Below are 23,704 nucleotides of genomic sequence, written 5' to 3'. Positions count from 1 at the left end.
TAATATAATTTGATATAATATAATATATAATATAATATAATATAATATAATATAATATAATATAATATAATATAATATAATATAATATAATATAATATAATATTATACTATTTAAAAATTCTTTACCTACACATCTGAGAGAAATGTTGATATTTCTGATAACAAATTGTTTCCTATTGTAATTTAATGTTGTCTGAATAAACATTGTTATGATATGAGTAAGTTAATCATTGCCAGGCAACCTGTCCTAAAGTCCTTAATTACCCAGTTGCCTCAATCAGAGGACTAAACCTTAGCCCTGATTTATAATCTTATTCATTCATGGTCACAAAACTCCAACAACACGGACATGTGACACGTCAAAGCACTTACTATGATCTGGAGTTGATTGGTGGGTAATTTAGTGATGTTGGTGGGTAATTTAGTGATGTTGCGTGTTCTCACGTGAGGCCGTTCCCCCTTTCTGTTCAGAAGATAACGGAAACGCAAACATAGGCGTGTGACATATTAAAACGCTCGGCACGCGAAGGAAAAGCGATTAGTTCGAAGCGAATCCGGTGACAAAGGTCGCACCGTAAAACACCGCTCATATTGTTTTCACGGAATATATATATATATATATATATATATATATATATATATATATATATATATATATATATATATATTACAATTATTTACAATTTTGGTGAAATATTTGAAAAAATTGAAAGGACAAAGTGCTATCTTTACAATTCATCGATCCGTGCTTTGTCTGAATGTAAACTTCAAAATTCGATTAAACCTGATTAAATCTTGAACTCTGCATTCTGATTGGTTAAAAGGTGTTGACTGGTTTTCTCTGACAATAGTGCAGCTGCAAATCACTCAACATACTGTATAATATTTAATGTACTCGTTCTGATTTGTTTTTATTTGTATGATGATAAAACCACATGATCTAACATTAAACAGCAAAAACAAAAACTGTAAAATTGTTGATTTGATGATCCTTATGTAGGTGGCTAGCTTTTAAGAAAGGAGTCTCCAGTGTCAGAGGTTAAAGTCAAAGGCAACAGTTTAAATTATGACTTATGTCTTCAGGACAACAGAGATTAAATATCCTGTTTTCTCTGTAATATAAACACATTGTTATTTTTTTACTTGAGTGTCGAGGAAAAGACTGTTTGTGCTATAATGTGCAAAAGAACACATTTGTTCCAGAGAAATGAAACACTCTAAGGCAGTTAAAGGTAAATAATCAACCATAACAGCATACTTATAATATTGAAATTATCTTAAATGATCACATTTGCTGGTAAACTGAGACCACAGAGGTTTTGCAACTCGCTAGTAGCATACTAGCATGTTGTGGTTGAGACTTTTTATAGAATGTAAGGACAGTGTTTGTGGAAATAAGACATCAGGAATGTTAACATTTTCTTCAGGAACATAGTGAACAATTGATCCTATTCAAAATCAACTATATCAATATATAATATATAATATGGAATATAATATATTAAACTGTAGTTATGTGTGTATAAGGAGCAAGTTGCTTACAGCGGGCTCTCGTGGTCACTCATGGTACTGCGGGTTTTTGGTGACTACAAACTAATGCATTTAGCTTAATAAATCATACGAAAGTTCTTTTCTTTAATTTTTTTGGGGCTGATGACTATTTAGATGATTAAATGAGAAAAAAACATTCCTTTGTTCACCAAAGATCTTAGGGAAAAAAAAACAATGGCAGATTCTTTAGCCTTACAAGAAAAGCTTACGGTTCTCACAGTTTTAACCAAAAGTTGGACAAAAGTTTGTGGACCCCTAACCATAGGATTCTGTGCTGAGATTCTTTCAATGACTTTGCTATACAAAGTATCAGTACCTGGATTTATAGCGCAGTGAAATTCTTTCTGTGCAATGCCCAGCAATGTTAGGAAGCTGGGGTCAGGCATGATACAGCACCTCTGAAGCATTGATGGTTAAGGGGCCTTGCTTAAGGGCCCCCAAGTATGGCAGTATGGCAATACCAGGTCTAAAACCGCTGATCTTCTGAGTTATTTAGTCTCCATTAGCTGTTATAATAACTTCCACTCTTCTGAGAAGATGTTCCACTAGATTTTTTGACGATTTTGATGAGATTCCTTCAACCACAAGAGTAAAGTCAGGTACTGGTGTAAGTGAGGAGGCCTTCATGTGTTTAATAGAGTTGGAGCTCTTAAGCACAAGATCTTCCACTCTATCCCATGTAAAGCATATCTTCATGGAGCTGGTTTGCTGGAGCAGGTTTGGGTCTCCTAGTTGAAGTGAAAGGAAAGTCCATTCGAAGACTACTCATATAATTGTGTGCACCAACCAGATATAGCTGGAAAAGTCTAATACTTTTCACCAATATAGTTTATTGTTTTGGTGTAATAAACATTATCTTAATCTTCTGTGGTTAAAGATCTATTTTTTTAATAGATTCTAACATTAAAGTTCAAGATTTACAGCTTGAAATGGGCCATTGGGAAACATATGATTCTTTAAACTCAAACACTTACACCATTTAACTGTTATTTACTCAGACATTTAGATGGCATTTTTAGCTTCCCTGAGTCTGAACTCGATGCCAGGAGCTGATGTTTGGGTTGAATTGAATCACAGCGATTCACTCACTCTTAATCCGTGCACTCGCAGTATATAATACAAAGCACTGGCTACGTATTTGTTTGCACAGCGTTGAAAATGAATGCTAGCTCTTTTTTTTTCCCAGTGCACCGTTTCGCAATGTTCTACATTCACACCTCGATTGGTCCTCGACTGATTCACGGCGTGTTTGTCAGTGCGGTGCGCTCGATTTTGCTCGTGTTATAGTGTTCGCTGTAGTCCTGCTGATCTCAGGGCTTCTTTAAAAGGCTTAGTGGTTAACCACATGGCCCATGTTTGCTCAAGGGAACCTTCGAAGTCACAAACACGCCGGGTTGTTTGGCCTCAGTCATGGACATGAAGTGAATTCTCTATTGGAAGTGCATTTTCAATATTGGATAGGGAATTATTATTATAGCCTAGTCACGTTCAAGGAAACAATGACTAGGCTGTTTTTTGTTTTTTGTAAGATATGATAGGCAGCATTAAAGAATTATGAATGAACGGGAACATAACACCGCAGGAACTGCACTCTATAGCTGTTTCAAATAGATATCAGTGACACCCTGAAGACATAAAATGCAAACCCAAAGCGAGCGATATCTAACCACCTCAACACGAGCCTCCTGTCGGAGAACAACAGCACAGTCATCTGCCTGAGTAATCTGTTTTTTATTTTGCAGATTTCAAGGGTATTTTTAGGTTCGTGAACACCGAACGTGGCCACCTTTTTTTTATTTAAAACCACAGCCAAAGGTGTCATTGTTTGTAAAGGAAAAACAACAAATGTTCAAGACCGCCAGAGACAACGAGGCACAGCGGAGCAGTCGTTTTTCTTTGTTGGACAGAATTGCGAAAGGTAACTTCACTAAACCACTAACCACAGAACGGAGCCTCATATTTCACCTCTCAGGCTTACAAGATTCTGACAACAATCCTGAAAGAAGTGTTTTTGAATAAAGCCTCGTCGGGTTTTCAGTGATTGAAAAATCTCATTACTCTCACTAATAGTCTGAAAATACTAAATATCACAGGGAATGAGGTTTGCGGTTATCGGGATATAATCAGTCTCAGGGTTGAGCGATCACACAGGGTTGCTCTGAAATGGATTATTTTCCAATTACAGCACAGTTTAAATTCTCATATGACATCTTTATAATTCTATTTTTATTTTATTGTAAATTCAGTTTATATTTTTACTGTTCGTTTTATATTTACTTCCTATATTTTCGTACATTTTATAATTGTACGTTAAATTTTTTTTATACTGCAAATAATTTTTAAAAATTTTTTAAGGTCTCTTCATTTCTTCCAGAGCTGAATATAAATAAATAAATAAATAAATAATATAATATAATATAATATAATATAATATAATATAATTCTCTGACTATCACAGCTAGCCGCTGTCAAGTATCAGCATCTTCTGACCAATCACATTTCACGATTTGAGAAAACAAACCTCGATGCTAAATATCACAAGTAAGTGTTTTTTTTTTTCCATGAAATAGTGATGTGTTTGCATTTCCATCATGCTTAGTCAGTGGGCATGATTTTAAGGAAGTGAAGATAAATCGAGTACAACTTCTGGAAAAAAAAAAAAGAGGAAAAGAAAGGAGGAAAAATTTGCAATAAGCACTGGTTCACATTATAAAGCTGTGTGTTCTACATTTCATGGCTGTTGGTTTTTTTTTCGTTGTTGTTGGAAAAAAAAACAAAAAAAACATTCAATGAGGTCAAGGAGTAACCAGACCCGAAATATGTAGCAATGACTGAAACAGATCCAAACATTGCAGCAGTGCTGGCTAACCGTGTGTGTGTGTGTGTGTGTGTGTGTGTGTGTGTGTGTGTGTGTGTGTGTGTGTCAAAACAGAACACTTGAATACCATAGAGAAATGAAAGATCTGGAATGATACACTGATTTCTGTACATGAGGATCAATGAGCAGATTCGATCGTGTATTGGCTGAGATCAGGGTGAAAAGGCATGTGAATAAATCTATCACTCTGTAAACATCCAGGAGGAAAAGTCGTGCCAAGATAAGAGTGAATTTCAACAGATTGCGTGACTAAGAAACACATTCTTACTGCTGCACTCGTTTAGTGGTTTGAAGTCCTGATGTTTAACAGAAACGATGGATTATTTTTTCTCCTAACAACTAAATTATAAACGATTCAACGTCATTTTTGCAACCAGAAGTCTATCTGGAATTATATCTAATATCTAAGATCATATCTAATCCTCGTGAAATATCCAGAACTCGATAGGAAACACGCCATGGAAAAATGAGTAGAAACCTCCAGATCTGGATTGTGGCAACCATTCTTATGTGGTTCTTCCTCAAACTGTTACCATGAACTTGGAGAGATTGTATAGAAAGTGTTTGGATGCTGGAGCATTAAAGAGGTGGAGGTACACGCTGGAGAGAAGGGGAATGAAAGTCAGTAGGAGTAAGACAGAGTACATGTGTGTGAATAAGAGGGAGGGCAGTGGAGGGGTGTGGTTACGGGGAGAAGAGGTGGAGAAGGTGGAGGAGTTCAGGTACCTGGGGTCAACAGTGCAAAGTAATGGAGAGTGTGTTAGAGAAGTGAAGAAAAGAGTGCAGGCAGGGTGGAGTGGGTGGAGAAGAGTGATAGCAGGAGTAATTTGTGATAGAAGAGTATCTGTGAGAGTGAAAGGGAAAGTTTATAGGACTGTGGTGAGACCTGAGATGTTGTATGGATTAGAGACAGTGGCACTGAGTAAAAGACAGGAGGTGGAGCTGGAGGTAGCAGAGCGGAAGATGTTGAGGTTTTCGTTGGGAGTGATGACGATGGACAGGATTAGAAATGAGTTTTTTATGAGGCACATGTAGGTCATTTTGGAGACAAGGTGAGGGAGGTGAGATTGAGATGGTTTGGACATGTGCAGAGGAGGGACATGGGGTATATCAGTAGGAGAATGCTGAGAGGCTCCTTCTGAAACGACAGCCTTCAGACCTACTTGCAGTGTGCAGCATACAGTTTAATTACCTTCCGCTTCAGCAACCTCTAAGGACACAACTTCATTGAAGGACCCTTGTGAGGTCTGTTCTGAGTGAAACCTGTCCCTGAAAACCTCTGTATGACCCTGACCTCTGTACTGTAACTCAGTTTCAGGGTGATACTGATCCTCTTACAGCCTCAGCATCTTTTTGTGGAGAGCAACAATTCTAATTCTCAGATCCTCAGAGACTCTTTACCATGAGGTGCATGTTGAACATCCAGTGTTCAGTATGAGAGAATTGGACTCAAAGCACAGAATTTGATCTGCTTTAATACAAGATACACAAATTTGTATGGTTCTGTCAAACAGAAAAAAACATAAACACGATGAACAAGGCATGTGGCTTTGCATCTTTACACAACATACAGCTCTTATCACTAAGGGTGTATTAACTTTTGTTGCCAGTTATGTAGACAATAATGGCTGTATGTTGTTATTTTCAGACGACATTAAATCTGTACTGATATACAAACTGCACATACTTGTTTATTTTGTGAGGGGTACACTCACTTTTGGTGAAATACTCTCTCTCTCTCTCTCTCTCTCTCTCGCTCTCTCTTTCTATATATATAAATATATATATATATATATATATATATATATATATATATATATATATATATATATATATATATATATAAAGCTGAGCTTTTAAGGGGTTTAAGAATCAGTGTTTTCAGGTAGAGCATTAACAAAAGAGCAGCGAGACTGAAAGTCAGTCTGTATGGTCACTGATTGCACATGAGGGAAACCATTTCTGCTTGTTCATGATTTTAACATTTTGAGTATATTCTAACACATGAGAGAGAGAGAGAGAGAGAGAGAGAGAGAGAGAGAGAGAGAGAGAGAAAGGGAAGATAAGTAGAGACTTTCATCACCTCAGTGGTATTTCTTTACGAAATTGCTTTCATATTGCTTTTGTCATGCAAAAGGAAGGAAACTGAAATAACTGAATTTCTGGAAAAAATCTCAACCACCAGAACTTCCAAGTGGATCTAATGGTCTATAAAGTGTATTCATAAAGATTCCTGACGACTTTGCTCATTTTATTCTGATGATCTTCTACCTGAGACAGAAGGCACTATTGTGTTTTACCGTAACCACAAAATCCCTGAAGGAATCTGATGGAAGCCATTAAGCCAGTAAACAGAGAGTGATGGTTAACTGGGTTTTTAATGGAGTTTAATATATTTCACATGGGCTGGAATGGTGGCTTAAGGTTCTTCTGACGGTGAACATCTAGCGATTAAAGAGAAGGTGCCTTTGAAGGTGCTTCGAGTGGAGTTAAAAAGTTCTTAAGAGAAATCTGCAGAAATCTGATAGAAAAGAATCGAGGCATGTCTCATCTTGAGAGGAGACTGATCAGTTAACATGAAGACATTATAACATTCTGAGTGGTGAAGTAAAGAACACTGATGATCTTCATCATGGCACCTGTTAGTGGGTGGATTTATTTATTAGGCAGCAGGTGAACATTTTGTCCCTAAAGGTGATGTTAAAAGCAGAAAAAATGGGCGTAAGGATTTGAGCGAGTTTGACAAATTGTGGCGTCTAGACGTCTCGGTCAGAGCATCTCCAAAATTGCAGCTCTTGCGAGATGTTCCTGGTCTGCAGTGGTCAGAATTGAATCAAAAGTGCTCCAAGGAAGGAACAGTGGTAAACCTGTGACAGGGTCGTGGGGGACGAGGATCAATGATGCACGGCAATCAAATCTTATTTAATCTAAAAGTAGAAAGTTAAGATATATACACGTCTCTGGATGTGTATCGTGAGCGTATCGTGCATCAGCATGAACGTAGAAGATCTACACAATTCTAGCTTCTTAAAATTTACCAACTTTTGCTTTGTGTTACTTTTGCTTTGTTTGTCTTCTGTATTATTGAATCTTTCCATTTGATGTACTACACTATACGGGCAAAAGTATTTGATTTTTCCTGCCATACGTGGTTCTTCCCCAAACTGTTACCACAAACTTGGAGGCACACAATTGTAGAGAAGGTCTTTGGATGAAGGAGCATGACATTTTTCCCTTCATTTGAACTTGGAGAGCCAAACATGTTCCAGCATGACAATGCGCCTGTGCACAAAGACAGCTTCATGAAGATCTGCTTTTCATGGGTTGAAGTGGAAGATCTCCTTTTATAGAGCTCCATACCTATGAACATGGATGAATGTGATACATTAGTACCTGATCACAAATCTCTGCTAAATCTAGTGGAGCACCTTCCCAGAAGAGTGGAGGTTCTTATAGCAGGAAATAGAAAATCCATGTGGAATGAAATGTTCAAAAATCATATAATGTAGCTTTGAGTACAGCCACAAGTGATGTTTCTTCTGCAACAATTACATTGATGGCATTTGGCAGACCCTTATCCAGAGCAACTTACATTTATCTCATTCATACAACTGAGCAGATGAGGCTCAAAGCCAAGCAGTGGCACCGTGATTTTTGAACTCAGGACCTTCTAAGCAGAAGGCCAACATCTTAACGACTGAGCTTCCCCTTCCTCCCTTATTCACTGTATATTACCATTTTTTCGAAATAAAGGCATAAATCTAAGTAACTACCTTATATTTTCCTACACACTTTGACAAATACGTGCTTTAAACGAATTCTGCGACTCAGTCGTACTGATCCAAATCGCCGGAAATAGACGGAACGCACTCCGAGAGCCACTCGGATTCTTGCATGCTGGATGAGGAAAGACAAGGAGTATTATTCATTTTCAGAAGCACCTTCTTAAAATGACTTTAAAGCAGTGGATTACATCACTGGATCGTAATGTGCATTCCTGCGGTCGGCCAGGTCTGAGGTTAAGAAAGAATGATCTCACCGAACACGGCCACGGTGACCAACGACACATTTCTGAGTGATCACATCTACGCTGTTTGCAAACAGAAACACGAGGCTTTTATTTTAATCACTATATTTTTGCTTACAATCTCAGTAACCCTGTCTCACTGCAATACGATGATCCCTAACCCTGTTTCTGGAGATCTGCCTTCGTAAAGAATATGAGCAGGTCTCTAGGGACAGGACCAGTCATCAGGGATAGAATGTACCTGCTGAACTTCTCTTATGATTATAAAAGTATGGTACAGCTCATAATTAATGGCCCCCCCCCCCAAAAGAGTGGAGAAACATTTATGAGCTCAGAAGTTCAGTAAGATACCAGGACACTAAGGTACATTTCTATCACTAGGGGTGCATGAATGTTGTTTTAGAAAAGCAAGCAAGAAGGTACAAAGATTTACTAATGTTCAGAGGTACGTTGCTGTAGACTGCTATGGTAATGCACTTTCTACTATTTTAGGTACATTATTGTACCTTGATTTTTTTTGTGTGAATAGTGTAAAATGACACATTACACTCAAAAGGGTTCGTTAATCAATTAACTAAGAGTCAAGTCAAGTTTGTTTCTATAGCGCCTTTTGCAACAGACATTGTCTGAAAGCAGCTTGTATGATGTGTATTTATTCCTGATGAGCAGCCATGGCGACTGTGGCAAGGAAAAAACGACAGATTTATTGGTAAATTACTTGCATGAATCTTTTCGAGGTACAGTGAAAATTCAGTATAGTTACAGTGACAGAAATAATTATTTGATCCCCCGCTGATTTTGTGAATATACCCCGTACAAAGAAATAAACAGCCTAGAATTCGTATGGTAGTATTATTATAACAGAGAGAGAAAAAGAATATCAAAAAAGTATTAATTAATATTATATATAAATGAATTATGTTCATGGATTTGCATTAGATTGAGTGAAATAAGTATTTGATTCCGTACCTACCTGTAACACACCCAAATTAGTCCTGTCCCTTTAGGAAGGTTCTCCTGAAATCAACTTGTGATATGTATAAAAGACACCAGTCACAGAATCAACTTCTTCCATTCAAACTTCTCCACCACCATGGAAAAGACCAAAGTGCTGTCAAAGGATGTCAGGGACAAGATTGTAGACATGCACAAGACCACTGTTGGCACGATAATTCAGAAATGGAAGAAATACAAGATCAATCAATCGCCCACTCGCTCTGGAGCTCCATGCAAAAACTCACCTCATGGGGTAAGGGTGATTCTGAGAAAGGTGAAAGATCAGCCCAAAATTACACACGAGAAGTTTGTTAATGATCTCAAGGGAGCTGGGACCACAGTTACCAAGAAAACTATTGGAAAAACACTGAGGTCCTTTTGCTCAAGATTGCACATCAACAGGTCGGTCTGAAGTTTTCCAATGAACACCTGAATGAGAAGGTTTGGAAGAATGTAAAGGGGGTCATATGAGACCAAAATTTAGCTCTTCGACATCAACTCGACTTGCCGTGTTTAGAGGGAGAAAAATACTGAATATGACCACTAGAACATCATCCCCACATAATGCTTTAGGGCTGTTTCAGGAAGACTTCATCACATGAACAGGGCCATGCTCTAGAATCTTGGATGAGAACCTCCTGGCCTCAGTCAGAACACTGAAGATGGGTCACGGATGGAGTCTTCCAACATGACAATGACCCAAAACATACGGTCAAGGCAACAATCTGATGATCTTGTAGCCCATTCCAGCCTTGTGAAGGTCTACAATCTCGTCCCTGACGTCCTTTGACAGCTCTGTGGTCGTGCCCATGGTGGTGGAGAAGTTTGAATGGCAGAGGTTGATTTTATTTACATAACAAGTTGATATTAGAAGAACGTTTTTATAGGGACAGGACTAATTTTGGGTGTGTGGGGGTCAAAATTCTTGCTAATTTGGTACAGGATCAAATACTTATTTCACTCGAGCAAATACAAATTAATTTATAACCTTTCATTAATGTTTTTAATGTTTTTTTTTATATTCTTTCTCTTTCTGTTCAAATAAACCTTCCATAAAAATTCTAGACTGTTAATTTCTTTGAAGGGAGTAAACTTACCACATCAATCAAATCATTAATTCCTGAAATATTAAAATACTAAAATATTCCTAAAATACCAATCAGACTGGCTTCCTCAACACTGCATTAACCAAACGATAAACAGCCTCTTCAAACATGCCAGAATAAAACAAAGTACATTTCCTTAAATACTTTACACCAGTGGCAGCTGTGTTTAAGGCGCTGGGGTATTGATCGGAAGGTCAGAGCACCAGTATTGCCAAGGTGCCACTCCTGGGCCCTTAAACAAGGCCCTTAACACTCTGTGCTCCAGGGGTGCTGTATCATGTGCTGACAAATAAAGTCTATTCTAAGGAGACTCAATTAGAGTTAGTGTGATTTTTATATATTCAAATTGCACCAGCACATGATTTCAAAGCAGATTCATGCACACTACAACTAGCTGTTCCATTACGACAAAAGTAATGGCACCTGATAAAACCAGGAAGCATCAGAAAGCTCAAAAAATAGGGTATGCAGTATATACTATTGCATGTAGTGCATTTATTCTTGTATTTACCCCCTTTTTTTGGGGAGGGGGAGGATTCAAGATACCCCTCAGAAAATCTGCATTGTCCATGGGAAGCATCAGCTGCAGTGGCTGAGTTGCATTACTAAGTGATAGAGTGCTCACATTATTGTTTTTGATCAGTTTCATGCAGTTTTAATTGTAACCCGTTTGTAAAAATTTACACTTTTGGGTCGCTTGAATCATTTCGAGATGCCGGAGAGATATTTCGAGAAAAGTCTCCGTTTATATTTATGCACGAAACGACGATTGCACTATGAATTGATTTAAAGCAGGGTCGAGGTCACAGCAAGGTCAGATAGATCTCCGACATAGCTTTTTCGTTCAAACGATGGGCATTTCAGGCGCACAAATCGGATTTATTGCGATAAATTCATGGAGATTTTGTCCTCTGTCAACACAAATGATTGCTGATTTACACGTCAGGCAACGGGCATAGGGTCAGGAAAATACATGGGCAGGACAAAGAAGCGCGATATAACACTATAAAAAGCTGTCTATACTCTATAAAAGGTGTTTAAACCAAACTATTATTGGTGTTTAGGCTGGAAAAAAAAAGTGTCGTTTTTTTTTTTTTTTTTGGATGGGTGCCAATACTTCTGGAGTTCCAGAAAACCCCTTGATGGCCCCCAGACTTGTTATATGGACGCCAGCATGTGCTCTTAAAGCAATAAATAAAGCATTAAATAAAGCATTGTGAAAAGGAAGCAAGACAATGACAGGGCATGTTTTTTTCCCCCTTCCTTCATTCCCCCTGTTACAAAGACTGACTGGTAAACAAAGCGGAGTGCAGAGCTCGCTCTCTGATTGGCTGCTGCCGGGTCACGTGTGAATCCCTGAGCGCCGAGCGCGTTCATAAAGCGGCGCGGCGGCGCGCACAGGAGATTGTCGAGGCGCTTCATACAGCAGGGAAGAAAGAGAAGAAAATAAACAAATTCAGCCTGCGGTTTTCCGCGTTAAAAACTCGAGCAAGGGGTTTATTTCTTTCCGACTTCAGCTACAGTGATAGCTAAGTTTGGAAAGGAGAGGAAAGGGGAGAAATATCGGTGCTGTCTTTCTAGGAAATTAAGGCTACAGTGTGTATACTGAGAACAGATCGATCCTGAAAACCTTTTCTAAGGAATATATATCTTAATTTTTTGTAATTTTTTGATTGCAAAAAAACTATAAATTGAAGTCGAAATGGAAAACTCCACATCTAAAAAGTCGTGTTGTGGTAAGATTTATTTGCAACCATGTAAAACAACACAACATAAATAATGACATATTGATCTTTTTTATTTATTTTTTTAAATTATTGTTATCATTTTTTTTTCTTTTCATGCAGATACTTTGCGTGACTTTTTCACCTCTCCGAAGTTCCTTATCTATGTCGGACATGCTTTATCAACCTGGGTGAGTTCAGTATAATCAGAGCTTTTAATAAACAAATATATGCATATCATATTTAAATTCTGCATTTGCTAAATTTTTTATTTATTTACATGTACAAAGAAAATGCAGAGAAACTGTAATATTTATTCAGATTTCTTTTTCACGTTTATTGTTTGTTTTACATTTAATTTTTTAAAATTATTTTTAGGATGTGTACCAAATTTTATGTAAATATATTGCATAATTTAATTTTTATTTATTTGTTTTCATATTACATTTCTTTATATTTAAAATGTGCATTTTTGTGTTTATTTTTTTGTTGAAAAATAGATATATTTACATGCAGTTTTTTTATTATTGTTATTGTTTTTACTTCATTATTAAATGCTTAACTACTGTTTAATTTTATTGTATTTTATTATTATTTAAAATATATCTCTATTACATTTTTTACGAATAATATTTTTTCTTTTTGTTATTATTTATAGTTAAATATAAAATAATTAAAATTTCAGTTATTTCCTGAGATAAAGGTGAAAAAAATAAGAAACCATTAGTACAACTAGATTTTCATCACAGCAACACATAATGAAGATTTGAAAGTATTGGCACCCCAGGCCAATATGTATATAGGTATCGGTCACATTTCAAGCTTCTTGGATGGTTTTCTACTCTGACATTGGTGTTGTTCTCTCCTGCAGGGGGACCGAATGTGGAACTTTGCCGTGGCTGTGTTTCTGGTCGAGTTGTACGGAAACAGTTTGCTCCTGACGGCTGTGTATGGCCTGGTGGTGGCGGGGTCGGTCCTGCTGCTCGGAGCCATCATCGGGGACTGGGTGGACAAAAACGCCCGTCTCAAAGGTAACGTACATGTGCATACCCTCCTACATCTGCTCTGAAAAAATGGATAGCATTTAATATCCAATGTTCAATCATACATGTTGTGTTGGCTTTCAGTGGCCCAGACGTCTCTGATCGTCCAGAACTCTTCAGTTATCCTTTGTGGAATCCTGTTGATGCTGGTGTTCCAATTTAAAGAGCAGCTCACACACATGTATAACGGATGGCTTCTGGTGAGTGGATGGTTTATTAAGGTTTAATGTAGTAGTCATAGATCTAAAACTGTATTTCTGTATGATTTTATCTACAGGTTTATGGCATTATCATCAGACTTTCTACTTTAAAGTCAGGTGTTCTGGGTTTAACTGGTTTTTAACTACAGCTTTTAGGTTATAGGTTTTGTGGGAAGGTTATTAGCTAGCTAAAAACTAGCTTCAGTGTTTTAAGTTTAGTACTTTTAAGCTGCAATATTTAGGTTTTTAGTTGGGGTTTTTAACCAACAGTTTTTAGTGTTTAGTATTTTTTATCTACAAGTTTAAGGGTTTAAGTAGTTTTTAGCTGCAGATTATACATTTTTATTTTTTTACCTGTAGTTTGGGGAGTTTAATATGTAGCTTAAAAACTAGCTCAAAGTTTTAAATAGGATTTTTAACTACAGTTTTCATTGTTTTCATTTTTTAGCTATTATGTATACAGTTTTCAAGGTTTTGGCACTTGTCAGGTGATATTTTAGTCAAGTCAAGAGGCTTTTACAGCTGCAGTTTTCAGGGTTTAGTAGAACTCCAGCTGCAGTTTTTAGGGTTTAGTAGTTATTTAAGCTACAATTTTGAGCGGTTAGCAGTTTTATGCTACAGTTTTCATGGTTGTAGTAGTTTTTTTAGCTACAGGATTTGGGGTTTAGTTTTTTAGCTACAAACTGTTTTTATTGTTTTAGCAGTTCTTCCAGTTTACAGGTAATATTTTATCTAAAGTTATGATGGTTAGTAGTTTTAGCAACTGATTTTAGGTTTACAGTTTTTTAGTTTTCTTTTAAGGTTTAGCATAATTTTTTAGCTATTTTAAAAGTTTTATTTTTAAAGGTTTTAAGCTATTTTAGAAACAGTCCTCAGAGTTTCCACAGGTTTTGGCTACAGTTTCATACGTTTCTTAGAGTTGTATTTATTTTTGCATTTAGAGAAATCTCTAGCTGTGCAGTTAACGAACAGTAAGTGCATTTGATATCAGATAACATTTAAGCAAACATCCATGAACACTTGTTGGATACCGATGGCTTATTAAACCTAAAGTTTAGTTTAGTTTTTTTTTTTAATGTTATGCTGATAAAGTCATTCAGACATAATAATTATATTTATTGTTTTTCAGTATACAATTAATGTAAATAAAATATTGCAAACTAAACATACAAAGTTTAGAAACATAAGAAGTAAAGCGCCTTGCTTTTAAACGCCACTGGAGATAAAGCAACTGCTTAAAAAAGTCAAGTTCTTGCAGATGAGCTTATAGGTTAAAGGGCAAATAGCAGCTCTCTTTCGCCTGGAAACGGATAAGGAGCACTCTGAAGCAGTTCTGAGTCACTACTACTTTATCTTTAATCTTTACATAACGCAGCCGCATTAGTCAGCATTTAGTTCCAGCACATTTGTAACCCATTGGGTTTGTTAATTATTTATATTAAAGAGCACATTGCTTAGTAGCTCTGGTGAAATGTATGTGAGGAATGTTCTGGGTGTTGAAGAGAGTTAAAGCTGAAGTCGAGGGGAAATTCTTCACCATGCTGTCAGCACAACACCGCAACTTCGACGTGTGCAAACGAAGCGTGTTGTATAGCCAGTATTAGCACACGTCCCTAAACAGCTGTAACCTGACAACACAGCCTAAAAAAAAAAGCACAAAGTTTTTGACTTTAAACAGGGTCATGAGGGACTGACCTAACACAGAGAGTGTGTGTGTGTCCTTTTAGATCATTGAGGTTGTTGTTCTGGTCTGTACCTGAATGTAGGCATTTATACACATTGTACTGTATTTATTCTAGTATAATTTTTTTTATATATATTGTTTATCTATAAAGCAGACAGCGATAAAATGCAACCTAAAATGTATTTTACTGCCTGTGCAAGAGCACTGTATCTGGTCATGTGACACTCCCCCCCCTAACCCCCAGAAAATTGTATTTTATATATAGACAGGGCCTGTCAATAGTTTGTAAACACATAGTATGGTTTTTGAGGGACACACACATGTTCCATCTACAAATCTTAAACTTTATTTTTATTGAAAAAATCCTTCACTAGAATGAATAACAGCTTTATACCATCTTGCCATCTGGACAGTTGTACGGTGAATTGCATGGTGTTGAAGTACGGAATGGTTGCCATGTTGATTCAAAATTCCCTTCACTTTCTGGAATAAGTCTCCAACCTTCCCTGCTCCTAAACAACCCCAAAATATTAGGCTTCCACCTCTGTGTGTGGGGGTGAGGGGAGTCTGATCACATCTTCTCTCCTGTTATACGTCTTACACAAGTTCTTCTGTTAGAGACAAAAAATGTCCCGTTTGGACTCCACAGAACTTTCTTCCACTTACATCGCTTTACATTAATAGTCAAGATAGATGGACAGATGGACTACTGTCAGTAACTATATATATATACATATGTCACCTATGGGACAATTATGGATGATTTTATATATATATATATATATATATATATATATATATATATATATATATATATATATATACAATATATGAATTGCTTGTTAGTATAGTGGTAGCATTAGCACCAGACCCAGTAAGAGGATTAGTACTAATAAAACTAATAGTGTTTTCTCTTGATTTATGATTTTTTCACTAGTATTAATCATATCATTATAGTAGCAATAGATATTAAAGTAGATGTAGTACTGCTACAATAAATAGTAATGGTGTAATATTAGTAATAATAGTGGCAGTATTGATATTAGTAGAAATAGTGGTAGAAGTAATAATATTAACTGCACTAGTTATTTCACTGTATTTGTATTATTCGGAGTACTGGTAGTACTCTTATTAGTAGTGTTAGCTGTAGAAGTTGTAGTAGTCGTAATAGCACCAACTGTGGGGGTTGCAATATTCATAGCTGTGTTAATAGTGTTGTTATTTGTATAAAAAATAATGTATTGTAGCAGTAGTAGTTCTGGTATGGACAGTATTATGTGTAGAAGTGGTAGTAAAAGTATTATTAGTAGAAGTATTGGTAGATACAGCAGTAATTATTAGTATTAGTAGTAATAAATATGAGTAATTTTAGAAGTGGTAGTATTGGTATTAGCAGTAATAGTAGCAGTTGTAATATTAGTAATAATAGGAGTAATATTTTAGTATTGTTTTTAGTAGAATTAGTGTTAGATAAAGTAGCAATAATAGTATTTAATTGCAGTATTGGTAGCACTGGTATAGGCAGTGACAGTAAAAATAGTATTTGTCCGTATTATTGGTAAAGTCAGTATTAGTAGTGATTGATATTGTGTTAGAATTGATTCCACAACGGCTGACAGAGGAGAAAAATTTTGATTTGCTCACAGATACATTTACAAGACGGACTTTTCAAGAAAAGATGGACAAAACAGTTGTTCAGCTTTTTCATGAACCATTTACACTTTTTCTTTCCTGTAGAATTTCCTATTAAATCCTTAGGAAAACCGTAACGACTGGAAAAGTTAGAAAAAAAAAACACAAATCTGAAAAATGTTATGAGGTGAATATGGATTCTTCTGTTAGAGATGATGTATGCGGGCGGTGCAGTTGTGGCTACAGTGAAAGGAGACGTGTTGAATTGTGTACATTGGGTTTCTTGCTTTAGTATTAACATTCATTCACACTGTGTGGGATTCCTGTCTGTGATGCAGCACTGTGTTATACTGCGCTACTCTATCATATTGATGGATTCTAGAGCTGTGGTGTCATAATGATGGTGTTATGAGGAGGATTGATTCACGTAGGACACCACTGAAGGTCTGTGTAAAATGCACTGCCTGGTACTGAGTACTAGTAATAATAATTGTACTGGCAGTAGTCAATAGTATGAGTAGTTGTAGTGATAGTTTGGGAAATAGTACTAATAATGGTGGGTGTAGTAATGTAGTAGAATTAGCAGTGGTACTTAGTAGTATTATTTAAAATATTAAAGTATAAAAAATGATAGAAGCCATAAATTGCATGGTCTTCTTACCTGTTGGTTGTTTTACAGACGTTTTGCTACATTATGGTCATCACCATCGCCAACATCGCCAACTTGGCCAGCACTGCCATGTCCATCACCATTCAGAGGGACTGGGTGGTGGTGGTGGCTGGAGACGACCGCAGCAGCCTGGCAGGTCAAAACTCAACACGTGCTCTTTACACTCTCTCACTAGTGCAACTCAAAACCGTTTTTAGCGCTTGTGGCGTCAAACCTGCTACCAAGATTTGAATTACTGAAGAATAGCAGCATTGTAGCAGCTATAAACAGTCGTTCCCTCACCAGACCTTATTTTTGTTCTCTCTCAGTTAACAAGACAAACATCTTTACCAGGAAACCATATATTTTTTTATTTTTATGACCAACAAAATAAACCCAAAATATTCATCATCATGATCATGACTGCTTATGACACTGTAATTACCTCAGTTTGGATTAATCGCAGTGTTGGAGCGCCATAAACCCGTTAAGATGAGCTAAATTGCATTCAGCAGAGGAAATACGGGTTATAAAAAGTTATGATATGATATAATAATTCACTGCTGAAGTGTATTGTACCTAACGCTTAAACGTGGTTAATAATTTCCGACAACATGACAACGAGGATTTTATTTCTTATACAACTCAGCCTGTGCCTTATTTGTCTCAGCTGATCGGCACGAAACCGGTCACATACTTACATACAGAATCTTCCACTCTTTTAGGAAGATGTTCTACAAGATTTTTTACAGTGTGCTTGTGGAGATTTGTTAGAACAGCCAGGTGTAGGTGAGGTAAGGAGGCCTGGGGTGCGGTCAGCATTCATTCACCCCAAATGTGTTCAGTAGCATTGGAGTTCTATAGCAGGAGATCTTCCACTTAAACCCATGGAAAGCACAACATTTGTGCATAACGGCATTGTCATGCTGGATCAGGTTTGAGAGTTCAAGAGAAGAAAATTTCAAGCTCCCACACCCAGAGATGTTCTATACAATTGTGTGCCTCCAACCGTTTGGGGAAGAACCACAAATGGCTGGAAAGTACTTATGTATACTGTATATATACACCCTGATACACACTGATTTTTCTCTGCTTGCTTCTTTAAACTACAAATGAAAAACAATTTTTCTGCTTATCTAGACATGAATGCCACGGTGAGAATCATCGACCAGCTGACTAACATCTTGGCCCCGATGCTGGTGGGACAGATCATGGCGTTCGGTTCCCATTTCATGGGCTGTGGTTTCATCTCGGGTTGGAATCTCTGCTCCATGTGTCTGGAGTACTTCCTCCTGTGGAAGGTGTACCAGAAAACACCAGCGCTGGCCATCAAAGCAGGACAAAAAGACTTCGGCAACCAAGAGATGAAGCCGCTCAACGTTCAAAAAGGTGGAGTTACAAGTGACATTTTATAAAAGACCATTCTAACCCTTTTCGAGAAGTACTGTATATATTGTATATTGGATATGTACTGATAGGTTTGCTTTTTTGATATCGTCTCAGAACTGGAGAACGGCGAAGGTCAGGTTGAAGCTTCGCAGCTGATGAACGAGGGCTCGGCGGTGAAATCCGTTACGGAGGAGAAGCAGGGATGCTGCTATCAGATGACCGAACCCCTGCGCACCTTCCGTAACGGCTGGGTCGCCTACTACAACCAGTCGATCTTCTTTGCCGGGATGTCACTCGCCTTCCTCTACATGACCGTCCTGGGCTTTGACTGCATCACCACGGGATATGCCTACACACAGGGCCTGAACGGTTCCATCCTCAGCATGCTCATGGGCGCCTCAGCCGTGTCGGGAATCTGCGGCACCGTGGCCTTCACGTGGGTGCGCAAGAAGTGCGGCCTCGTCCGCACCGGCTTCCTCGCCGGAATGGCTCAGCTGTCCTGCCTATTGCTTTGCGTCGCGTCAGTCTTTGTCCCAGGAAGCCCCTTGGACCTAAGCGTCTCTCCGTTCAAGAGCATGATTAGCCATCTCCTAGGGGACAATGCGCAACTGCCCGAGGCTCCCACCATGTCCAGCGGGATCACCACTGAAGCCCAGGACATGCTCAACTTCACCATGCAGGCTGAAGAAGTCCCATACGTTGAATCCTATCTGTCCGTCAGTCTGCTTTTTGCCGGAGTTATTGCTGCTAGAATGGGTATGTAGACACGCGGTGTATATTTATTACTGTAGAAACGATAGGCCCATAGGATCTTCATGGAATGTTCTCCACAGAATGATCTTAATTACTAGATTATTGGAATAAAGAGCAACAGTAAGTCACGAGAGCTGTAAAGTCAACCTTTGATGCCAATCCTCATTCCCATTTATATCTATGTGTGGCAGTAAAAAAAAAAAAAAAAATCCATGTGACATCAGCTGACTCCTGATTTCCTCTACTGTCTTTCCTCCAGGTCTTTGGTCTTTCGACTTGACCGTGACCCAGCTCATCCAGGAGAACGTCGCCGAGGCCGAGCGAGGGATCATCAACGGCGTCCAGAACTCCATGAACTACCTCCTAGACCTTCTGCACTTCATCATGGTCATTCTGGCACCCAACCCCGAAGCTTTCGGTCTGCTCGTCATAATCTCCGTGTCCTTCGTCGCCATGGGCCACATCATGTACTTCAGGTTTGCCTTCAAGAGCCTCGGGACCAGGCTGTTCCTGTGCTGTTCGCCCGAGCAGAAACAAACGGACTCAGATTCTCCCTCGCTTCCATCCGTGTAAGCCATTTTGGACAGACGCTGAACACCCCCTAACCCCACCCCCGCTATGATACGCCGCCGTATCACTCCGCGCGATCGTACTTACCCGGCGTATTCGCTCGCATTTACCGTCCTCGCCTCCGAGGCGCTGCGGAAAGGACGCGAAGAAAAAACGAAACAGCGCCATCACTTGTTAGTTCGCTTTATCGTCCTGCATGTGACCTGTATTTATTCAGCTTTAGCTAGTGCATGCTTTAGTCAGTAAAATTGTTTAGCAACGAATTGTTACTTAATGCTTTTTTCCCCCTCCCTCTCACGCATCAGGGGTATAGCGTCACGTTCAGGAACACGTCCGATCTACAACCGGACATTACGTCCGATCTACAGTCAGCATGTCAGCTACGGTGGTGCTAATGTGTTACTGCGAAAGCTATGCAGTCTTTCACTCGTGTTTTTTTTTTTTTTCTTTTTCAATCCAGAGTGCAGGTGAGGGAAAAAAATCTGTCTTTATTCTACATTCCAGGTGTTATTTGTGAATATAATATAATCCTCGCTATATAAATATAAAACCGTGTAATATATCGCAAAATATAATCAATAGCTATTTCTACTTTTTAAACAATCCCATGGCAACCTTTTGGCACAGTGCATTACCTGCTGTATATTTCATTATTGAGTAATTATAGATATGACCTCATGCACATACACTATATTGCCAAAAGTTTGTGGACACCCGAAGATAAGATTGGTGTGCGCTTTGTGAACATCCCATTCAACATTTGGTCTTTATTTGCTCTTATAGTAATCTCCACTCTTCCAGGAAGATGTTCTACTAGATTTTGTGGAGTTTTGTGTGAGATTTATTCAGACACAAGAGTCAGAAGTCAGATAGTAATGTAGGGGAGGTTAGGAGGCCTGGGTTGCAATATGGTTGGAGCTCTATAGCAGCAGATCTTCCACTCCAACCCATATAAAGCAGATCTTCATAGAGCTGGCTTTGGGCATTATCATGCTGGAAGGGGTTTGGGTCTCCTAGTGCAACTGGATGGAGAATCATATGCTTGTTTTCATTATAAAACGACGTCCTATACAATTCGGGGGTAATATTTTGGAGACGAAGCACATACAGGTTGGGAAAAGCAGGTGTCCCAATACTTTTGGCTAAATATTGGAGCAACATCAAAGTTTTTTTTTTTTACCCCTCCCTTCTTAATTCTTTTTTCCAAACACGAGCACTTTAAGTGATTTAAGCGCACCAGTGCACATTCAGGTCTGTTCAACATTTTGCACAAGTTTTCCTGCCGGAGCAGAGCACCAGCTTCCCAAATCCAGCTTTAATAATCCTCCAAAAAAAAGGCATCAGGTATAGCAGGGGAAAAAAAGTCTTTTCAGCCTTCATCGGCCTTGCCCGAGTACAAAGTAAACACAGCATATTTATATTTCGGCGCGGGTTTCAGAGTCTCATGTCGAACTACCTGCCAAACCGGAAAAGTATGGACGGATGAAATGGTCTGGCTTTTTTCTTTTCTCATTTTTTTCCCCCTTTCTTTAAAGGTGTTTCTGTGTAATAACGCAGGTTGAGGAACAGAACGAGTCAGCCGTAGAGGACGTCTGGAGACAGAGAGGGTGTTCTTTGGGCTCAGTGCTGAGTCAGCACAAAAGTAAAACGAAGGGCAGCTGGTCTCTGTGTGCAGACGCAGGCCTTTTTTTTTCCCACCCCGCCCTAAAGACATGAGCACATACCTTAAGTTTTTGTTTCAGGAAAAAAAACAAAAAAAATACATGTGGCTATTATTTACTACTTGGCTGAATGTTTGTGACAAGAAGAAAAATGATGTCTCTTTGTTTTCTCTTTAATGATGTCTCTTTTTTTTTTTTTGATGTGTAAGATTTTGTTTTTATATATACACATAAATATATGAATATCTATATCCTAGTGTTGTAGTGAAAGTTCTTTCTGGTTCTTCCTCCCAAAGTTATTCCTTGTAATGTTATGTAATAGTGTTATGATGAAACATCTCTGTGTATCTCTTTGATGGAGGAACAGCAACCAGCTCAGGAGTCGTATGTTTCACGTGCTTGCTTTAAAAAAGAAATTGCAATAAAGACGTTTTTATTCATACGCCGCGAAACTGTGTTTTCTGCAAGCCTACAAAAAGAGCTGATCTTGGGGAAGTTCCCTCCTGGCTCACACTCAGCACTCGTTTGTACAGGGTCACATTCCTGCTCTAATTCATTCAAAGTGGCCTCTCTTGCTGCGAAAGAAGCCAAAGCATTCTATTAAAGCGACAGATCACTCAGTTCTCTGTTCACCCTGAATCGCTCGAGATGATCTCGCAGAATGTTTCGCATTGTCTTTCTGTCACAAGTCACGTTTCGTTTCAACATTTTAAAATTATAATATCTTGGAATATTTGGAAATATATATATATATATATATATATATATATATATATATATATATATATATATATATATATATATATATATATATATGTGTGTGTCATCTGCCAACAAATCCATCACTGATCCAATTGGTCTAACCGACTAGTCACTGATCACCAGTGTTCCCAACACAACAACTAGTTTCAATCCCAACAAACACAATTACTGATCAACATTTTGTTAACATGACCAATTACTGATCCCCTATTGTTTCCAACAAACCAATTACTGATCACCATTGTTTTATCCAGACCAATTACTTGTGTTTAACTGACTAAATACTGATCCTCATTGTTCCCAACTGATCAACATTGTACCCAATATAACAATTAGTATCAATCTTAACACACAAATCACTGATCCCTATTCTAAACGAAAAAACTTTACTAATCCCCATTGTTCTAAACAAACCAATAACTGATCCCCATTCTTTTAAACTAACCAATTACTGATCCCCACTGTTTTAAGCAAACTGATAACTGAGCCCCATTGTTCTAAACAAACCAATCACTGATCCCCATTGTTCCAAACAAACCAATTACTGATCCCCATTGTTCTAAACAAACCAATTACTGATCCCCATTGTTCTAAACAAACCAATCACTGATCCCCATTGTTCTAAACAAACCAATTACTGACCCCCATTGTTCTAAACAAACCAATTACTGATCCCCATTGTTCTAAAAAAAAAACAATAACCGATCCCCATTGTTCTAAACAAACCAATTACTGATCCCCATTGTTCTAAAAAAAAAAACAATAACCGATCCCCATTGTTCTAAACAAACCAATTACTGATCCCCATTGTTCTAAAAAAAAAAAACAATAACCGATCCCCATTGTTCTAAACAAACCAATTACTGATCCCCATTGTTCTAAAGTAACCAATTACTGATCCCCATTGTTCTAAACAAACCAATTACTAATCCCCATTGTTCTGAACAAACCAATTACTGATCCCCATTGTTCTAAACAAACCAATTACTGATCCCCATTGTTCTAAAAAAAACAATAAACGATCCCCATTGTTCTAAACAAACCAATTACTGATCCCCATTGTTCTAAAGTAACCAATT

At 38.0% G+C, this 23,704-nt stretch overlaps 1 protein-coding gene across 1 annotated transcript; it reads left to right on the top strand.

Annotated features, from left to right (window-relative positions):
• Nucleotides 1–11,952: 11,952 nt before the first annotated feature.
• slc40a1 (solute carrier family 40 member 1) lies at nucleotides 11,953–22,305 on the top strand. Its single transcript, XM_046845319.1, has 8 exons — nucleotides 11,953–12,294; nucleotides 12,406–12,473; nucleotides 13,154–13,313; nucleotides 13,410–13,525; nucleotides 17,521–17,647; nucleotides 18,631–18,879; nucleotides 18,994–19,635; nucleotides 19,892–22,305. Exons 1-8 carry the CDS (start codon nucleotides 12,261–12,263, stop codon nucleotides 20,203–20,205), a joined length of 1,710 nt encoding a protein of 569 aa, XP_046701275.1. The 5' UTR covers nucleotides 11,953–12,260; the 3' UTR covers nucleotides 20,206–22,305.
• Nucleotides 22,306–23,704: the final 1,399 nt, after the last annotated feature.

The sequence above is a fragment of the Silurus meridionalis genome, chromosome 3, assembly GCF_014805685.1.
Source record: "Silurus meridionalis isolate SWU-2019-XX chromosome 3, ASM1480568v1, whole genome shotgun sequence".
Taxonomy (NCBI): domain Eukaryota; kingdom Metazoa; phylum Chordata; class Actinopteri; order Siluriformes; family Siluridae; genus Silurus; species Silurus meridionalis.
The sequence above is the reverse complement of the archived record's forward strand: the minus strand, read 5'-3'. Positions and strand labels throughout refer to the sequence as shown.